We start from the raw sequence: 13,634 nt of genomic DNA, 5'->3' as shown, positions 1-13,634 counted from the left end.
AAAAATAAGACATAAATAATCTGTATATATATTTTGTATTCGGGTGACAAATGATATACAACTAATATAATTGTATACAACTTGTAGTATATAAGTTATATGTAAAGTGTAGTATTTTGATGGGATTCTATACAAAAAATTTATATACAAGTTTTATATAATTTTTAATTTTTGACCGGATTTTGTACAATAAAAAATTATATTCGAGTTGTATTTAAATTGTAGTTTTTGACCGGAGTTTTATATATATTATAAAAAACTTTAGTTACTTTATGTAAATAGAAAAACCTAGCTAAAATCGGGTATATAAGTCTATAAGATTTTATATATATACACGAAAAATATCCCTAAAAGTCATTAGTGTTCTTATTATGTGGAGAATCTTCGCTAAATATTCCTCAACTAAACCATCAAATGTTGTACTTCCTTCAACTCCGATTTTTGCAATATGATTTGTCAATCTCACTCATTTAACACGTTCTATACAGAAAACACTCATAAATCAGAGACTTTGCGCAAGTATATAATCGGAATAAATGTATGTAATTCCAAGTTCCCAACTATTAGCTGTCGTAAAGTAATTAAATTTTAGTCATTTTTAATATAAAGATAAATCTAAACGAAAATACTGTTCAAAATTCGAAAAATATTCCAGCATAATATATTGGAGTTCCAACATAATATACTGGAGTTCCAGTATAATATACTGGTCCAGCATAATATGCTGGAAGTTCATACACAGGTGCTCCAATCTCCAGTATATTATGCTGGAACTATCCGTGTGTTGGAGTTCCAACATAATATGCTGGAAGTTCATACACAGGTGCTCCAATCTCCAGTATATTATGCCGGAACTATCCGTGTGTTGGAGTTCCAACATTATATGCTGGAAGTTCATACACAGGTGCACCAATCTCCAGTATATTATGCTGTAACTTTCCGTGTTATAGCGAAATAGTGTCTATTTTTCTATGACTTTGCAAACGCTAGCTATTTTACAATTACCAGTCCGAAAACTGGCTAGCCCGTGCTATTTTCACGCCGTTTAACCATAAAATTTTGGGGCTTTTTCCAAACCAGTTTTCAGATATTTGTTTGTTTGCAGATTTGAACTATTTTTTGGCAGACTTTGAAAACAAAATCTTCAAATCCTCGAAGTATTTTACTCACAAAATTTTAATTTTTTTTTAAGTAAAATATATGTCCAAACATAATTTCAACTTTTTAAAACTATTTTTCATCTCATCTTCAAAAACTCATTTTTTCCAAGTTTCAACCATATCCATGTCCAAACGCTAGCTTAATGTCGTCTGACATTATATTTATTTATCACAGAGGATTATTACGTATATTAGTAGTTTAAGTTAAGAAAAAAAGTCTGAGTTGCTAAAGAATATATATATTTGTCCCGCTATTATTTTTTTACAGTAGCTAAACAAGTGTAGTTTTCCCAGTAGCTATGGTAAAGAAAAGCCCAAATTCTCTCCCTTGTCTAGGTGGACTGGGTTTTCACAATGCCCAATTGTTTTGGATGAACAAGAATTTCATGATGGCCCAACTTAATATGGATCCGGCCCGTCAACTTATAATGTTGGTAAAGAGTTGATTTCTTTTTTCGACTGATAATACTCTCCCGAGCCTCGTCCTTACCGGTCCAAAACCCTAAACCTCCGTCACCCTACCTCGTCTTCAAACTTGCTCCTCTCCGGCGAACAAAGTAACCTCTATCTCTGTTTTCTGACTGAGTTTTCTGATAGAATACGCATTATATGTGAGCATTGGCTACTTGTGCTTTGTTGGTTTTACTATTTAATTTTCACTCGTGCTTGTTTCCTGTTTGTAATCAAATGTTATAGACACGTCTGTCAATTTAATCAGAGGACTTGAAATATTTATCGTAATGTTTCAAATTTTGATTTTGTGGAATGAAGTTCATAAAGTTCGATTCATTTTCCAATCATTCTATTCAGACCTATGATTTCAGTGTGACCATCTTTTTTTCAACTTCTACCATTTGTTATGATTTAAAGCATTTGAGATTAACTATATTCAGCTCCTAAATTGAGTTAAAGTCAGTGTTTGAGAAGTTGGATAGTCCAATATATCCAATAAATGACACGGTTTGTCTAACTTTGCTCATTGTTTGTCTAAGAGATAGAATAGCTAACAATGGCTGAGGAGGTGCCACAGCCTTTAAACTATATACCAGAAGTGATTCTAAAGAAGAGGAAGAACAATGAAGAGTGGGCAATCAGAAGAAAAGTCCAGCTAGGGCAGAAAGTCAAGAGACTTAAATCTGATAATTTTGTTATCAAGAAGCCTGAGCAGTTTATTCGAGAGTATAGGGATAAGGTATTTATATCTATGAATTGATTGTTTAAATTGCATCTTTTGTTTAGAATTTTAGCCTTTTCCCTTTATCTTATGCGGGCTGTAAGACTTGTATTTGCACATGTCCCATCTTGTTTTTCTTTTTTACTTTTATTTGTTTGTGACATATTGCATTTATTTCATGAAGCAATTGTTCAATCTTTCCAGATTTTCTCTTGGCTTCAGCATTTTATTTTCGTTTTGAGTCTCTTTACCAGTTATAGAATCTATAATCAGGAATTTTGTGGTGCAGTGGCAGTGACGTTTGTTAATGATTGATATATTTATGGTCTGATATTTACTTTGGTTCACTTATCTCTTAGCTTGATGGCCCTAAACAAAATGATCTCCAATTTCCTTTATACTCATTTGCTAGTAACCTGCATCTTTTTGTCCTTCCTGGATATGAAAGTCTTTCTTTTTGGGTCAAAATTCCTGGATGTGAAAGTCATTGTGGCCAAAAAACATCTCAGTAGCATTCTCTAGGGTCTCTAAAAATTTAGACTTGCAACCAATAGCCATAACACAGAAATAGTGATGTTCTAACTCCCGAGAAAGGAACAAGACAGTATAGTGCAATAATTAGAAGTAAGAGGGTAAAAGACCTTCTGAAGCAGTACGGACAACAATGTGTTAAGGAGAGATAACAATTTTAAATTTTCAAATTTAGGGGGCCCAGGACTGCAACTATTTATTTTGGGTGGCACCAACGCTCTGGAACTAGTTCTGGCCTATACAATCACAAGATAATATTGTTTTTGTTTCCTGGGAGTTAACAGGAAGTGTTATATTATCATTTGAATATTTTAAACTACGCTAATATGCAAGGTTAGCTACCGAATTTCCAGGTTTTGTTTCAGAAGATAACAGACTGTAGTTCTCCCTGTCTGTGCCTGAACTGAAAGCTAGTGGAACCTACTCTTGATAGTGAATAATGACAATCAAAATGGAATTGGCATGGTATATTGATTTGCCTATTGAGCCTAAGATGCCCATTACCCTTGCATCCTGTGGCTCTGGTATATTTGCTTAATGTTAGATTGCCTTTGGAAGTTGTCATGTTTGTCTTCCTTTTCACGTCACTTGCTCTTTCTTCTGCTACAGCCATTAATAGAGCTCGCCTACAGTTGGCTTTTTATCTACCTTTTCTGAGCCATCAACTTGCAGTAATCTGATTTATAAATTGTGGTATATTGTTTGTCCAACATTCTTCTCAACCGAGCTGTTGTTTATGTTAGGAGATGGACCTTGTCCAAATGAAACAAAGGGGTAAGAAAAGATCCAGGCGAGCATTGGTCACGTCTGATTCCAATCTCCTTTATGTCATACGCATTGGAGGGTGGGTTCCTGGTTTTCCAATCATACTTTTATCTTCTTGGCTACAGTAACCTGGATCCTAAGATTTTGTGATACACTTCAGGAAAAGTGATATGCACCCAAGAACACGAAAGCTTTTGTACTCTTTGAGGCTGCGGAAAATCTTCAGTGGTGTCTTTGTGAAGGCAGATGCAAGAATACTGGAAATTCTGCTAAAGGTGGAGCCTTATGTCACATATGGGTAGGTTGAACTAACCTTTTTACTAGTTTGCTACACAACATTTAATGAACTCGCATTACTGGATATCCCCAAAGTACTCAACCTCAAATTAGTGAATAGGCATTATGCTTGCTAGAGAGGGGGGTGACTGCACTTTTTTATTTTACTGGTTCTTAGAGCTGCCAAAGGGACCTTAATTTGAATATTTAATTGGTCTTGGACTTTCTCATTTTTATTTTCTCCTATTAAGGAGAGCAATATTCTTGTAATGCCAAAATCTGTGTTTGCTTTGTCTTTGATAGTTAAATTACTGTATGTCAAAAAGAGGAAAATGAGACCCTTAATTAAGTCTATATAATCCCGTGGTATAAATCATACAACCATTTCCGTTCCACCAGTTTGAAGACGATGACACTTAAAGACAGTTTTAGCATGTACCGTATGATGACACCAGGAGCTTAATTTTTAAAAAAAATTATGGGACACCAGGATAACGTAGGTCTACTTTTACAGCTAATGGTCTATCTCTACTTAGAAACATGCCTGATCTTGGTAGAACATTAAATTGCAGTTATTTATTCCTTAAGCAGGAAATTTTAAGTTTTTAACCGTGTAAAACGAAACTGCTTTAGCAGTTCTATGTATTTCTCTTCTGTCATAGACTACGAGGCTGTAGAATATTTCTAATGGTTTTGTTCATGTTTTTGAAGATATCCAAATCTCAAGAGCATCAAGGATCTGATTTACAAGAAAGGTGCTGGAAAAATTGACAACGAGAGAGTGCCTTTAACCAGCAACGAAGTTGTTGAACAGGTACCATGAATTGCTTCTTTTCTCTTTTATAATAGTTTCTGGGCGGCCTGTGTAGTAACTATTTATTGTTTCCAGGCATTGGGTCAATATGGTATTATATGCTTAGAAGACCTTGTGAATGAGATTGCCAATGTTGGTCCCCATTTTAAAGAAGTCACTAGTTTTTTGTGTCCCTTTGCTCTCAACAAACCAGAAAAGGCATTGCAGGGTAAGAAAAAACGATTTGTGGACGGGGGTGATTCAGGCAATCGTGAGGGCCAAATCAATGAGTTGATCAGCAAGATGAATTAGCATATTCAAGGGGTCTATTTGTTGGGTGTATTATTGTTGTGATAACGTCATTGGATAATTTAGCACTTATAACTTTCTCGTATGATGACAGAAGAATTGTAGCTATGATGCCAAAAATGATATTCTATATTTTTCTCCGTCCATTGATCTCAATAGCCTTCCCGTGGGTTGTTTCTTATTTTGTGCCTTGAAGCCGAAGCCATTTAATTTGTAGTCCGACCTTTTTGTGTTTGCCAATTTTTTCTGTCCTCACTTATCACTAGATTCTTTACAACGGCTGAGAGGTTCTGGACTGATCCTGTAGTAGAGAAAATGTGAAATAAGAACAAACGGGGTACGGCTAACAACCAGAATTATAGCCTGGCCAAGCTTTTTCCATCCTAGAAGCATTTTTTTTTTTATGTTTTCTTTTTTCAAAGTTACTTGTTTGGCCAAGTTTTTGAAAAAGCTTTTGAGGAGAGGCGGAAGCAGTTTTGGAAAAAAAAAAAAAGTAGCTTATTTTCAAATGCACTTTTGAAAAAAATTCACTTAAAAGCAGCTTTTAAAAGCTTGGTCAAATACTTAATTGCTACTTAGAAATGTTTTTCAAATTAATTAGTCAAACACAAACTGTTTTTCACTAAAAGTAATTTTGAGAAAAACTTTTTCTCAAAATAAGCTTAATTTTGCGGCTTGGCCAAACGGGCTAACAACAACAACATACCCACCATGGGGTCTGACTTCTGAGAAGTGTAGTGTGTACAGAGACCTTACCGCTACCCTGTGAGATAGAAAAACTATTTCAAATAGATTCGGGCTATTAGATGTATAGTACGTACTGGTGAAATACCGATCTCCATTTCCATAGTGATGGTCAGGTCCATTAATTACGTAGAAAAGAAAGTTTTTACTATGAATATTTATTCTACCTTTTAACATAGATCGATAGTCAATTTGAATCCAAGTGATTCATTTTTGTGGCAAGATTGAAAAAGTATGATAGACAGAAAGAAACATAGATCGATAGTCAATTTGAATCCAAGTGATTCATTTTTGGGCAAGATTGAAAAAGAATGATAGACAGAAAGAAAATTAATGTACAGTAGTACTACTATTTTAACTGAAGATCCAATGACGTGACTCTTCTAAACCTTCCTTCTCCATTTTGTTGGCGCAATTGCTTACAAATTCCTTGAAAGGTCGTCCCCCAATCACATTCTTTTCTATAAATTATTTTTTTTTAAAGAATGGAGGACGGAGATGATTGGATAGCTCGTGATAAGTTTTACCACGTCCTTTTCTGCTTCTTCATTGCTATCATTACCTCCTTTCTCGCGGAAAAAGCTCGTTACCCTTTCATCCGCCGCCGGAGCATCTGGGTCGGATCCATTGTCTCACTTGCTGCCGGTGCCGCTAAGGAGGTGGCCGACGAATTAGGTTATTTCAGGTCAGCAGGCGCATCTACCAAGGACGCTGTCGCCGACGTCTTTGGTACTCTTACCGCTGCTCTCGCTCTTTCTCTCTACAAATCATCCTTCTTTCACCGCAGCCCTGATCAATCTGTTCAAGCTAAGGCACTCCAGATGGTTTAGTCGGTTACTTGGTTTTAATGGAATTATCTGATTCGGTACTTTGTTTAACCTCTATCATCATATCATATAAAGTTCAATTTCTTTTAGGAAAACACGAGTATTTTAATCAACTATTGCAGAAAACAATGTTGAATTATTAACCTATTTACTCATGAAAGGACTCATACAGAGTAGATTAATAAATGGGTCGCAGCCGTAAACTTACCACTAGGGCAAGCCTTTGTAGGTATTACGCGGATTGCTTTTGTTTTTCTGTCTTAGGAACTTTGTACATTACTCTTGGGAGCAGCTCTTATGCTAACAAACATACCTGCATTTAAATTACCATCACAATTGGATACATTTCACTGCAATTCCTCTGTCTTCCCTTGTGGATTTTTTGAGATTAACCATTTGACAATTTATCCATGAAATTGCATATGCATATCACCCTTTGGTAAAATAGTTATTGTTATTATGCTTATTAGGACTTCTGTGTCTTGTTTCTGCCTGCTTTTTGGTCCTCAGTTAAATAGCCAAATCCACTAATGAAAGCAGATTTTGGCCTTATCTATTTCTGTCTATTTTTATGGTACCTCTTCTAAAAGATGGTTGAATTTGCTTTTCACTTGGATTTCACCTTGAAGGGACATAACAAGGAAATCATCTTTTTATTTGGGGTGACCAAGATAAATGTCATTGAAATTGAAAGTTATTGAATATGTGAAGAGCTTAGTGGAATAAGATTGGGCATGTTTGTTTGTTGGACTCCACTTATAATCAGTTTTGTCGTTGCTGCATATCACCTTGTTAAATTCAGTAATTTCAGAGATCTCTAAGGTAGATGGTACACACTATCATGTTTAGAAAAAAAATTAGTGGTGTTGGTGAAAATTTTAAAAGCTGAATTATGCCAGCAGTGTGCAAACATAAGTATAACAGTTTGTCAGTTTCATATCAGGTTGAGCTCAATACAGTAGCAACAACTGTTGGATTTTGCATCTGTTACTGCTATTGTTTTCTAGAATAATTAGTTGTTTAGTTTTAGGAGAAGTCTGCTAGAAGATTCAGAAATTTTAATTATAGTAAGAGTTTAGTAATTTAGTTGTAGGAGGAGTCTACTACTTTATTTATTTGGCTATTTAAAAGCCCTATGATTAATAAAATTTTAGAGATAGTTTTTCAATCCTATTTTCAACCTTCTTGCTGCTTGCATATTTTTTCTAAAATCCATAACAGTGGTATCAGAGCCTCCATTGATCTTGACGGATCTCTGAATTCGCTGAAAAACAACCAATTTCAACCACTTTTAAACCATACGCATTTTTACCCATACTGATTTTTAACCAAATTTTTAACAATGGCAAGCAGCGGTCTCTCTTTGAATACCCCACAAATTTTCACTGGTGAAAACTATCAGACTTGGTCAGTGAAGATGAAATCTTATCTTGAAGCTTATGATCTATGGGAAGTTGTAATGGAAGACAAACTTATACAACCACTTCCTGCAAATCCTACCCTTGCCCAAATCAAAGCTCATTCAGATGAGAAAACCAAAAAATACAAAGCTAAAACTATAATTCAAAATTCAGTTGCAGATTCAATCTTCTCTAAAATCATTGCATGTGAGATAACAAAAGAGGCTTGGGAAACACTCAAACAAGAGTATTAAGGAAGTGAACGAGGCAGACAAAATCAGATTTTAAATTTGAAAAGAGATTTTGAATCTCTTAGAATGCAAGATGATGAGACCATCGCTAAGTATTCTGACCGAATTTCTTTAATTGTCAATAAAATCAGGTTACTTGGCGAGGATTTCAAAGATGACAAGATAGTTGAAAAAATTCTTGTGACATTTCCCGAGAGATTTGAATCCAAAATTTCCTCTCTGGAAGAGTCTAAAGATCTCTCTACCATCTATGTTGCAGAATTAATAAGTGTTCTTCAAGCACAAGAGCAAAGAAGAGCCTTCAGACAAGACAAAGTTACTGAGGGTATTTTTTATGTGAAACACCAAAAAGAAAAAGTCAATTATCCTTATTGCAAAAAGAAAACACACTTAGAGTTGGTGGAGACCTGATGCGTTATGTGGAAATTGCAAACAAAAAGGTCATGTTACAAAAGTGTGCAAGTTCAAAGATGCTCATGCACAAGCACTAATAGCAGAAGAAAGAATTGAGGATGACCTTCTTTAGACTGCAGCAACAGAAGCAAGGAGGAGTGTTGGATTTTACATCTGTTACTGCTACTGTTTTCTAGAATAATTAGTTATTTAGTTTTAGAAAGAGTCTGCTAGAAGATTCAGAATTTTAATTATAGTAAGAGTTTAGTAATTTAGTTGTAGGATGAGTCTACTACTTTATTTATTTGACTATTTAAAGCCTTATGATTAATAAAATTTTAGAGACAGCTTTTCAATCATATTTTCAACCTCTTGCTACTTGCATATTTTTTCTAAAATATATAATAACAACAACAAACCCAGTGTAATCTCACAAGTGGGTTTTGGGAGGGTAGTGTGTATGCAGACCTTAGCTATATTCGTTATGCAGCGTTCTAATAGCAACAAGGACAATTTTAATACGATAATAAGCTGGATTCCCCTATGCCAATATGGCAGTGCTTTATGGATGAACAATAGTTCCTTTTTCTGATAGGCTTATAATGAACATCACTTTCCGCAATTCTCTATCTGTTTGGGTGCAATTTAGCCGGCTTTCTAACTATTCACTTTGGATGGAATTAGCTGCTCAGTGAATAGTATAGGAGACAGAGCATGAAATAAGACTAGTTTCTTAGCTAAACTTCATGCTCCTTCAGAATTTCAGACAGATGTAGAAAAACAAAAAGAAGTCCTACTTTCTGTGGCACTAGTTCTATGAATGGAAACACATGTTACACAGAAGTCTCTTCTACAATCCAGTAAAAACCTCACTAATAGTACACATTGCATAAGTTTCCTAATATGGTTTCCTTCCTTCCATCTCTCGGTCATTGTATCTTGCTAAAAATCTGTTCTTTGATAAATTATATCTTGCTAAAATCTGTACATATGGAGAGAGAGTGGACAGATTTGTTTTATTCGATCCACCCTTGCCTTGCAGATGCAAAATGGTACAAGAAGTTTCTACATTGATAAAACTGCACACTGTCTACTAAAGTATGTGACTATCATGATCTAATGGTATTACTGATGAATCACCTTCTGAAACTATGTTCCAGTGAAGGCTTCCCATGATTGTTGTCATCTTCATTTGGCAGTTTGACTGCAGAGTAAACACCTGCCCCAGCGAGAGCGCCAAGAATCGGAGCAGTCAGATAGATCCAAATGGCTTTATAGTTTCCTGCTGCTACTGCTGGTCCCAGCGTTCTCACTGGATTCATTGAAGCCCCAGTTGTCTCCCTAGAACACAAGAAATGTAAATTATGAGGAAGGCCGTTAAATAGGCTATTAATTTGTTTCACGAGCTATGTCCATTGTATACTGCTGCTTTCGTCTCATTTTATGTCACGTCATGTGGTTGAACTGAAAGTATAACTACTAGTTTTAACTCATATATTAATTACAGTATATAGGTGGGGGTGTAAAAAATATCTTAATTTGAAAAGATATTTGAGTGAGAATAAACCACATCAAACTTTAATTTGATTAGTGAACTTTCAATATTTGAGAAAGCTGTCATCGACTATTTTATCAGAAAATGGTGTTAAACATTTGGATATAAGTCAAGTACGAAAAGGTATTAAAACATAAGCAGGGATGGAGGGATTATTTTATTCACGAAAGCTGTCAACTTTGTGTTCTAAAGTAATTTCCAAAGCTTCAATTTAGTCGGACAAAGAATTCAGACACGTTAGATAGTACATCTGTACATGATTTTCGTTCAGCTTTTTGCATCAGCATGAAAAGCACTCAATGGAAATAAAGGCTACTAGATCAAGTTGTACTACAAGATCTGTCAAAACTATTAAAGGAGCAGCAAAACCTTAACTAACATTCTAAGATGCACAAATGAACACCACGTGGCTAAAAGCTTAAACAGCAAGAATTGCAGATTACCCAGCTATTAGAATGTTGAGCATGACGGTGGCTCCTACTGCTATTCCTGCAAGCTCTCCCACCTGTAGTTTGCCAAGAAAAGATGACCTCTAAGTTAGGTAACTCAAAATAAATTCATTTGGCCTATTGCTAGTTTACTGCCAGTACTACCATTTAATAAAATGATTGTTTATAGTTTGTACACAGGGATTTGAGTTGGCAGTTGTCAAGTTTTACTACAGTTAATATATGCAAAAAGGGGCAAACTGGTGCACTAAGCTCTTGTTATGCGTGTGGTTCAGAAAAAGGATGAACCATAAGGGTCTATTATACGCCGTCTTATCTTGTATTTCTGCAAGAAGTTGTTTTTACAGTTCGAATCCGTAATCTCTTGATCACATGAGAGCAACTTTACCACTTTACCAGTTGCTATAAGACTTTCCTCCGCCATTAATTTATGCAAGTGAATGTAAAAACAAACCACAACGTATTTAATAAGGGTCTAGACCGAAATTATTATGGAGATCTGTGATGGTTGTCCAATTGACAAGTAGGCAAAGTAGGAGGAGAGAGACCAGATAATAAATGCTTACAGCTCTAGTGTCGGTGGCCACGGCAGTGACAACAAACATGAGGTTAAAGCTGATGATGAACTCCAAAGCAAAAGCTTGAAGGTAACTACCAGACGGAACAGTGACTCCACCACCCATTATTGGGTGCAAAACTACCTTGAGTGTAAATGCAGCACAGAATGATGCTATAATTTGTGCTCCAATGTACACAGGAACCTGTCAAAAACAAGATTAACGCACTTAACATGTATAAACAAGAGCCAGAAATTAAGTGGTTAACGAGTGTTTAGTCTCTACATTTTTCCAGGGGAAATGCTTGAGAGCAGCAAAAGCAATGGTCACAGCTGGGTTGAGATGAGCTCCAGAGATGTGGCCTGTTGACAGAATGACAATCATTACAGCTAGACCAGTGGAGGCTGCCAATCCAATTAAGGTTTCAGAGCCTTGTGTCTTCTGGTTCACAATCGCTGTGGCTGTCCCTGCAAAAATTAGTATCATAGTACCTATGAACTCTGCTCCCACCTGATTAAAAAACACATACAATAAACAAGTAAGTTTTTCTTGATATATAGTAGTATCATTTGCATTTGCATTTGCTCATTCTGTTTTCTCACCTTTCTGGCTAGTGAGACAGGAGGAGGAGGTAACGCGCATGAAACAGGTGGCAAGCTTCCTTCTTCTGAAGCCCATGCTTCTACACTGAAGCATTTTAAGCTCTTGAGAAGGGAGTTTCTGCCATTGCTGTTTCTTTCATGTTTGAAACCACCAAAAAGAGGAGCACCAGGAGTTCCTGGAGTTGCTGGTGTTGAAGGGGATGAGACTCCATCTTCAGGGTCCATACCTATAGCTCAAAGATAAAAACTATTAGTATTATAGGAAAAAGAATTAATGAACAGCTAGATAAACTTGAGTTCACTCTCCTGTGTCCTTATGACAGTATGACTCCAATGAATACTATTTATAGTACTGATTAATTGCATCAGCCAATTAAGAATGTTTGACTTGGGAGAATCCCAAGAGTGATTAAAAAGTTAGTGGATGGAATTGAAGGATTGAAAAAGGAAAGTGGGATTCGGAAGTGGAAAGTGGGACACAAACCGAAAACCTTTGCATTTGGAATTTAAATGAAGCATTGAACTCTAGACATCAGTCATGTGGTTCTTGTCCCGGTCCACTAGATCTTGTTATTTAACACAAGATCCTTCACCATTACAATCATGGAGCTGACCATTTTGCACCAGGTATTTTGGTTTTCCATGCCACCATCTTTGCTTCCCAAATGAATTAAATAAAAATGAGGGAAAGAATCACGGTAGGTGAATGAATTGCTTGGAAGTGGGCAATAATCAATTTATAATCCCTTTAATTTCCTTTAATAAAGTTGCCATTATTTGGATTATTGTCATGATTGCTAGGAGAAAAGAATAAGAAAAACCAACCCTTAATCAACCCTACCCCACATCAAATGTAGCTAAGTACGTGGCTTGTTCTACCACCTTCCTTTAGACTTTCATTTTACTTGTATATTTGTATAACAAGAGATGAGGACATGTTACTTAATTTTTTTCTTCCACTCCATCAGCGTACAAGTTATAATTCTAGGATTCATTAAAAATTCTAAGTGCTTCACTTAGCATTCCATATTTACAGTTCTCTGCATTTCATGACCTTTAATTTTAAGATAATTTATGCGTTAAATTGTCTTTTTACTTTTCTCTTTACCTTCTCAAGGTAAGGACGAATTCTGTGTATATACTAATTTTTTCAAATTCCACCTAAGATTAATATTATACTGTGTATGTTGTAATTTACTGTAATTAATGATGTTACTTGGAGGTTTCAAATTTGCCGATGACAACTTATAAGGTGAGTGGAAGGCATCCACGCACATGCAGGGTTTCATACTAAATATATTGCTTTTAGTAAAAATATTAACTGGAAACCAATACTAAAAGTACATAGGGAATCTTTTTTAATGAATGTCAAAGCTTTTCGCAATCAATAACGACGTAGGCCTACTGTGATCGATTGTAATACCGTTTGTCCTTTTTTCTCTCGTTTCTTCTCCTTCTCTTATTTTTCTTTTTCCTTCGATTTTGGTGGCTCTCACTTCACTTTTCATTGCATCCACCATTTAAAGCGTGACCAAATGCAATCAAAAGGGATTTCCGCGCATTATTAATTTAATTTCCAAACATAATCATTAAGCAAAAGAAGATCAAGAAGGATCCATGATCTATTAAATCAATGGTGATATTCGCACTTATAAATTAGTAGTTGATTACATACTGCTTTATGGCGTGTTTTCTTTCTTTTTGAAAATTAGAGTAAGTTCTTTATTGTGCCTCATAATGTATCTCCAAAAGCAGCAGCATTAATTGCCAATTTGCCACTGTCGAATATATTGTAGGTGGTAATTGGTAAATGTGGATGGACTCATATACGGCTAGAAATAGAAATTA

At 35.6% G+C, this 13,634-nt stretch overlaps 2 protein-coding genes across 6 annotated transcripts; one reads left to right on the top strand and one right to left on the bottom strand.

The window, feature by feature from the left end:
• Positions 1 to 1,585: 1,585 nt before the first annotated feature.
• LOC107764206 (large ribosomal subunit protein uL30z) lies at positions 1,586 to 5,164 on the top strand. 4 transcript variants are annotated; one of them, XM_016582746.2, is made up of 6 exons: positions 1,586 to 1,717; positions 2,155 to 2,352; positions 3,609 to 3,709; positions 3,791 to 3,928; positions 4,618 to 4,720; positions 4,796 to 5,164. In XM_016582746.2, the coding sequence occupies exons 2-6, from the start codon at positions 2,170 to 2,172 to the stop codon at positions 5,009 to 5,011; spliced, it is 741 nt and encodes a 246-aa protein (XP_016438232.1). In that variant the 5' UTR covers positions 1,586 to 1,717; positions 2,155 to 2,169; the 3' UTR covers positions 5,012 to 5,164. The 4 variants fall into 4 exon arrangements, with proteins under 4 accessions (XP_016438232.1, XP_016438234.1, XP_016438236.1 ...); XM_016582748.2 differs by having other exon boundaries at positions 1,591 to 1,717; positions 2,159 to 2,352; XM_016582750.2 differs by having other exon boundaries at positions 1,620 to 1,771; positions 2,159 to 2,352.
• Positions 5,165 to 9,558: 4,394 nt separating this feature from the next.
• LOC107764207 (aquaporin NIP6-1-like) lies at positions 9,559 to 12,488 on the bottom strand. Of its 2 annotated transcripts, none has more exons than XM_016582751.2 (6): positions 12,278 to 12,488; positions 11,787 to 12,013; positions 11,470 to 11,694; positions 11,194 to 11,388; positions 10,622 to 10,683; positions 9,559 to 9,964 (listed from the first exon to the last, which is right to left on the bottom strand). In XM_016582751.2, the coding sequence occupies exons 1-6, from the start codon at positions 12,303 to 12,305 to the stop codon at positions 9,760 to 9,762; spliced, it is 942 nt and encodes a 313-aa protein (XP_016438237.1). In that variant the 5' UTR covers positions 12,306 to 12,488; the 3' UTR covers positions 9,559 to 9,759. The 2 variants fall into 2 exon arrangements, with proteins under 2 accessions (XP_016438237.1, XP_016438238.1); XM_016582752.2 differs by having other exon boundaries at positions 12,271 to 12,485.
• Positions 12,489 to 13,634: the final 1,146 nt, after the last annotated feature.

This window comes from Nicotiana tabacum, chromosome 4 (genome assembly GCF_000715075.1).
Source record: "Nicotiana tabacum cultivar K326 chromosome 4, ASM71507v2, whole genome shotgun sequence".
NCBI classification, from domain to species: Eukaryota; Viridiplantae; Streptophyta; class Magnoliopsida; order Solanales; family Solanaceae; genus Nicotiana; species Nicotiana tabacum.
Note: the sequence above shows the minus strand (reverse complement) of the source record. Positions and strands in the feature narration are given on the sequence as shown.

Coding starts and splice junctions, on each gene's coding strand:
- LOC107764206 (XM_016582746.2), top strand. CDS start 2,170: ATGGCTGAGGAGGTGCCACAGCCTTTAAACTATATACCAGAAGTGATT. Junction 3,710..3,790: donor TATGTCATACGCATTGGAGG/GTGGGTTCCTGG, acceptor GATACACTTCAG/GAAAAGTGATATGCACCCAA. Junction 4,721..4,795: donor GCAACGAAGTTGTTGAACAG/GTACCATGAATT, acceptor TATTGTTTCCAG/GCATTGGGTCAATATGGTAT.
- LOC107764207 (XM_016582751.2), bottom strand. CDS start 12,305: ATGCTTCATTTAAATTCCAAATGCAAAG. Junction 11,695..11,786: donor CTGTCTCACTAGCCAGAAAG/GTGAGAAAACAG, acceptor TTTTTTAATCAG/GTGGGAGCAGAGTTCATAGG. Junction 10,684..11,193: donor TGGCCACCGACACTAGAGCT/GTAAGCATTTAT, acceptor GGCAAACTACAG/GTGGGAGAGCTTGCAGGAAT.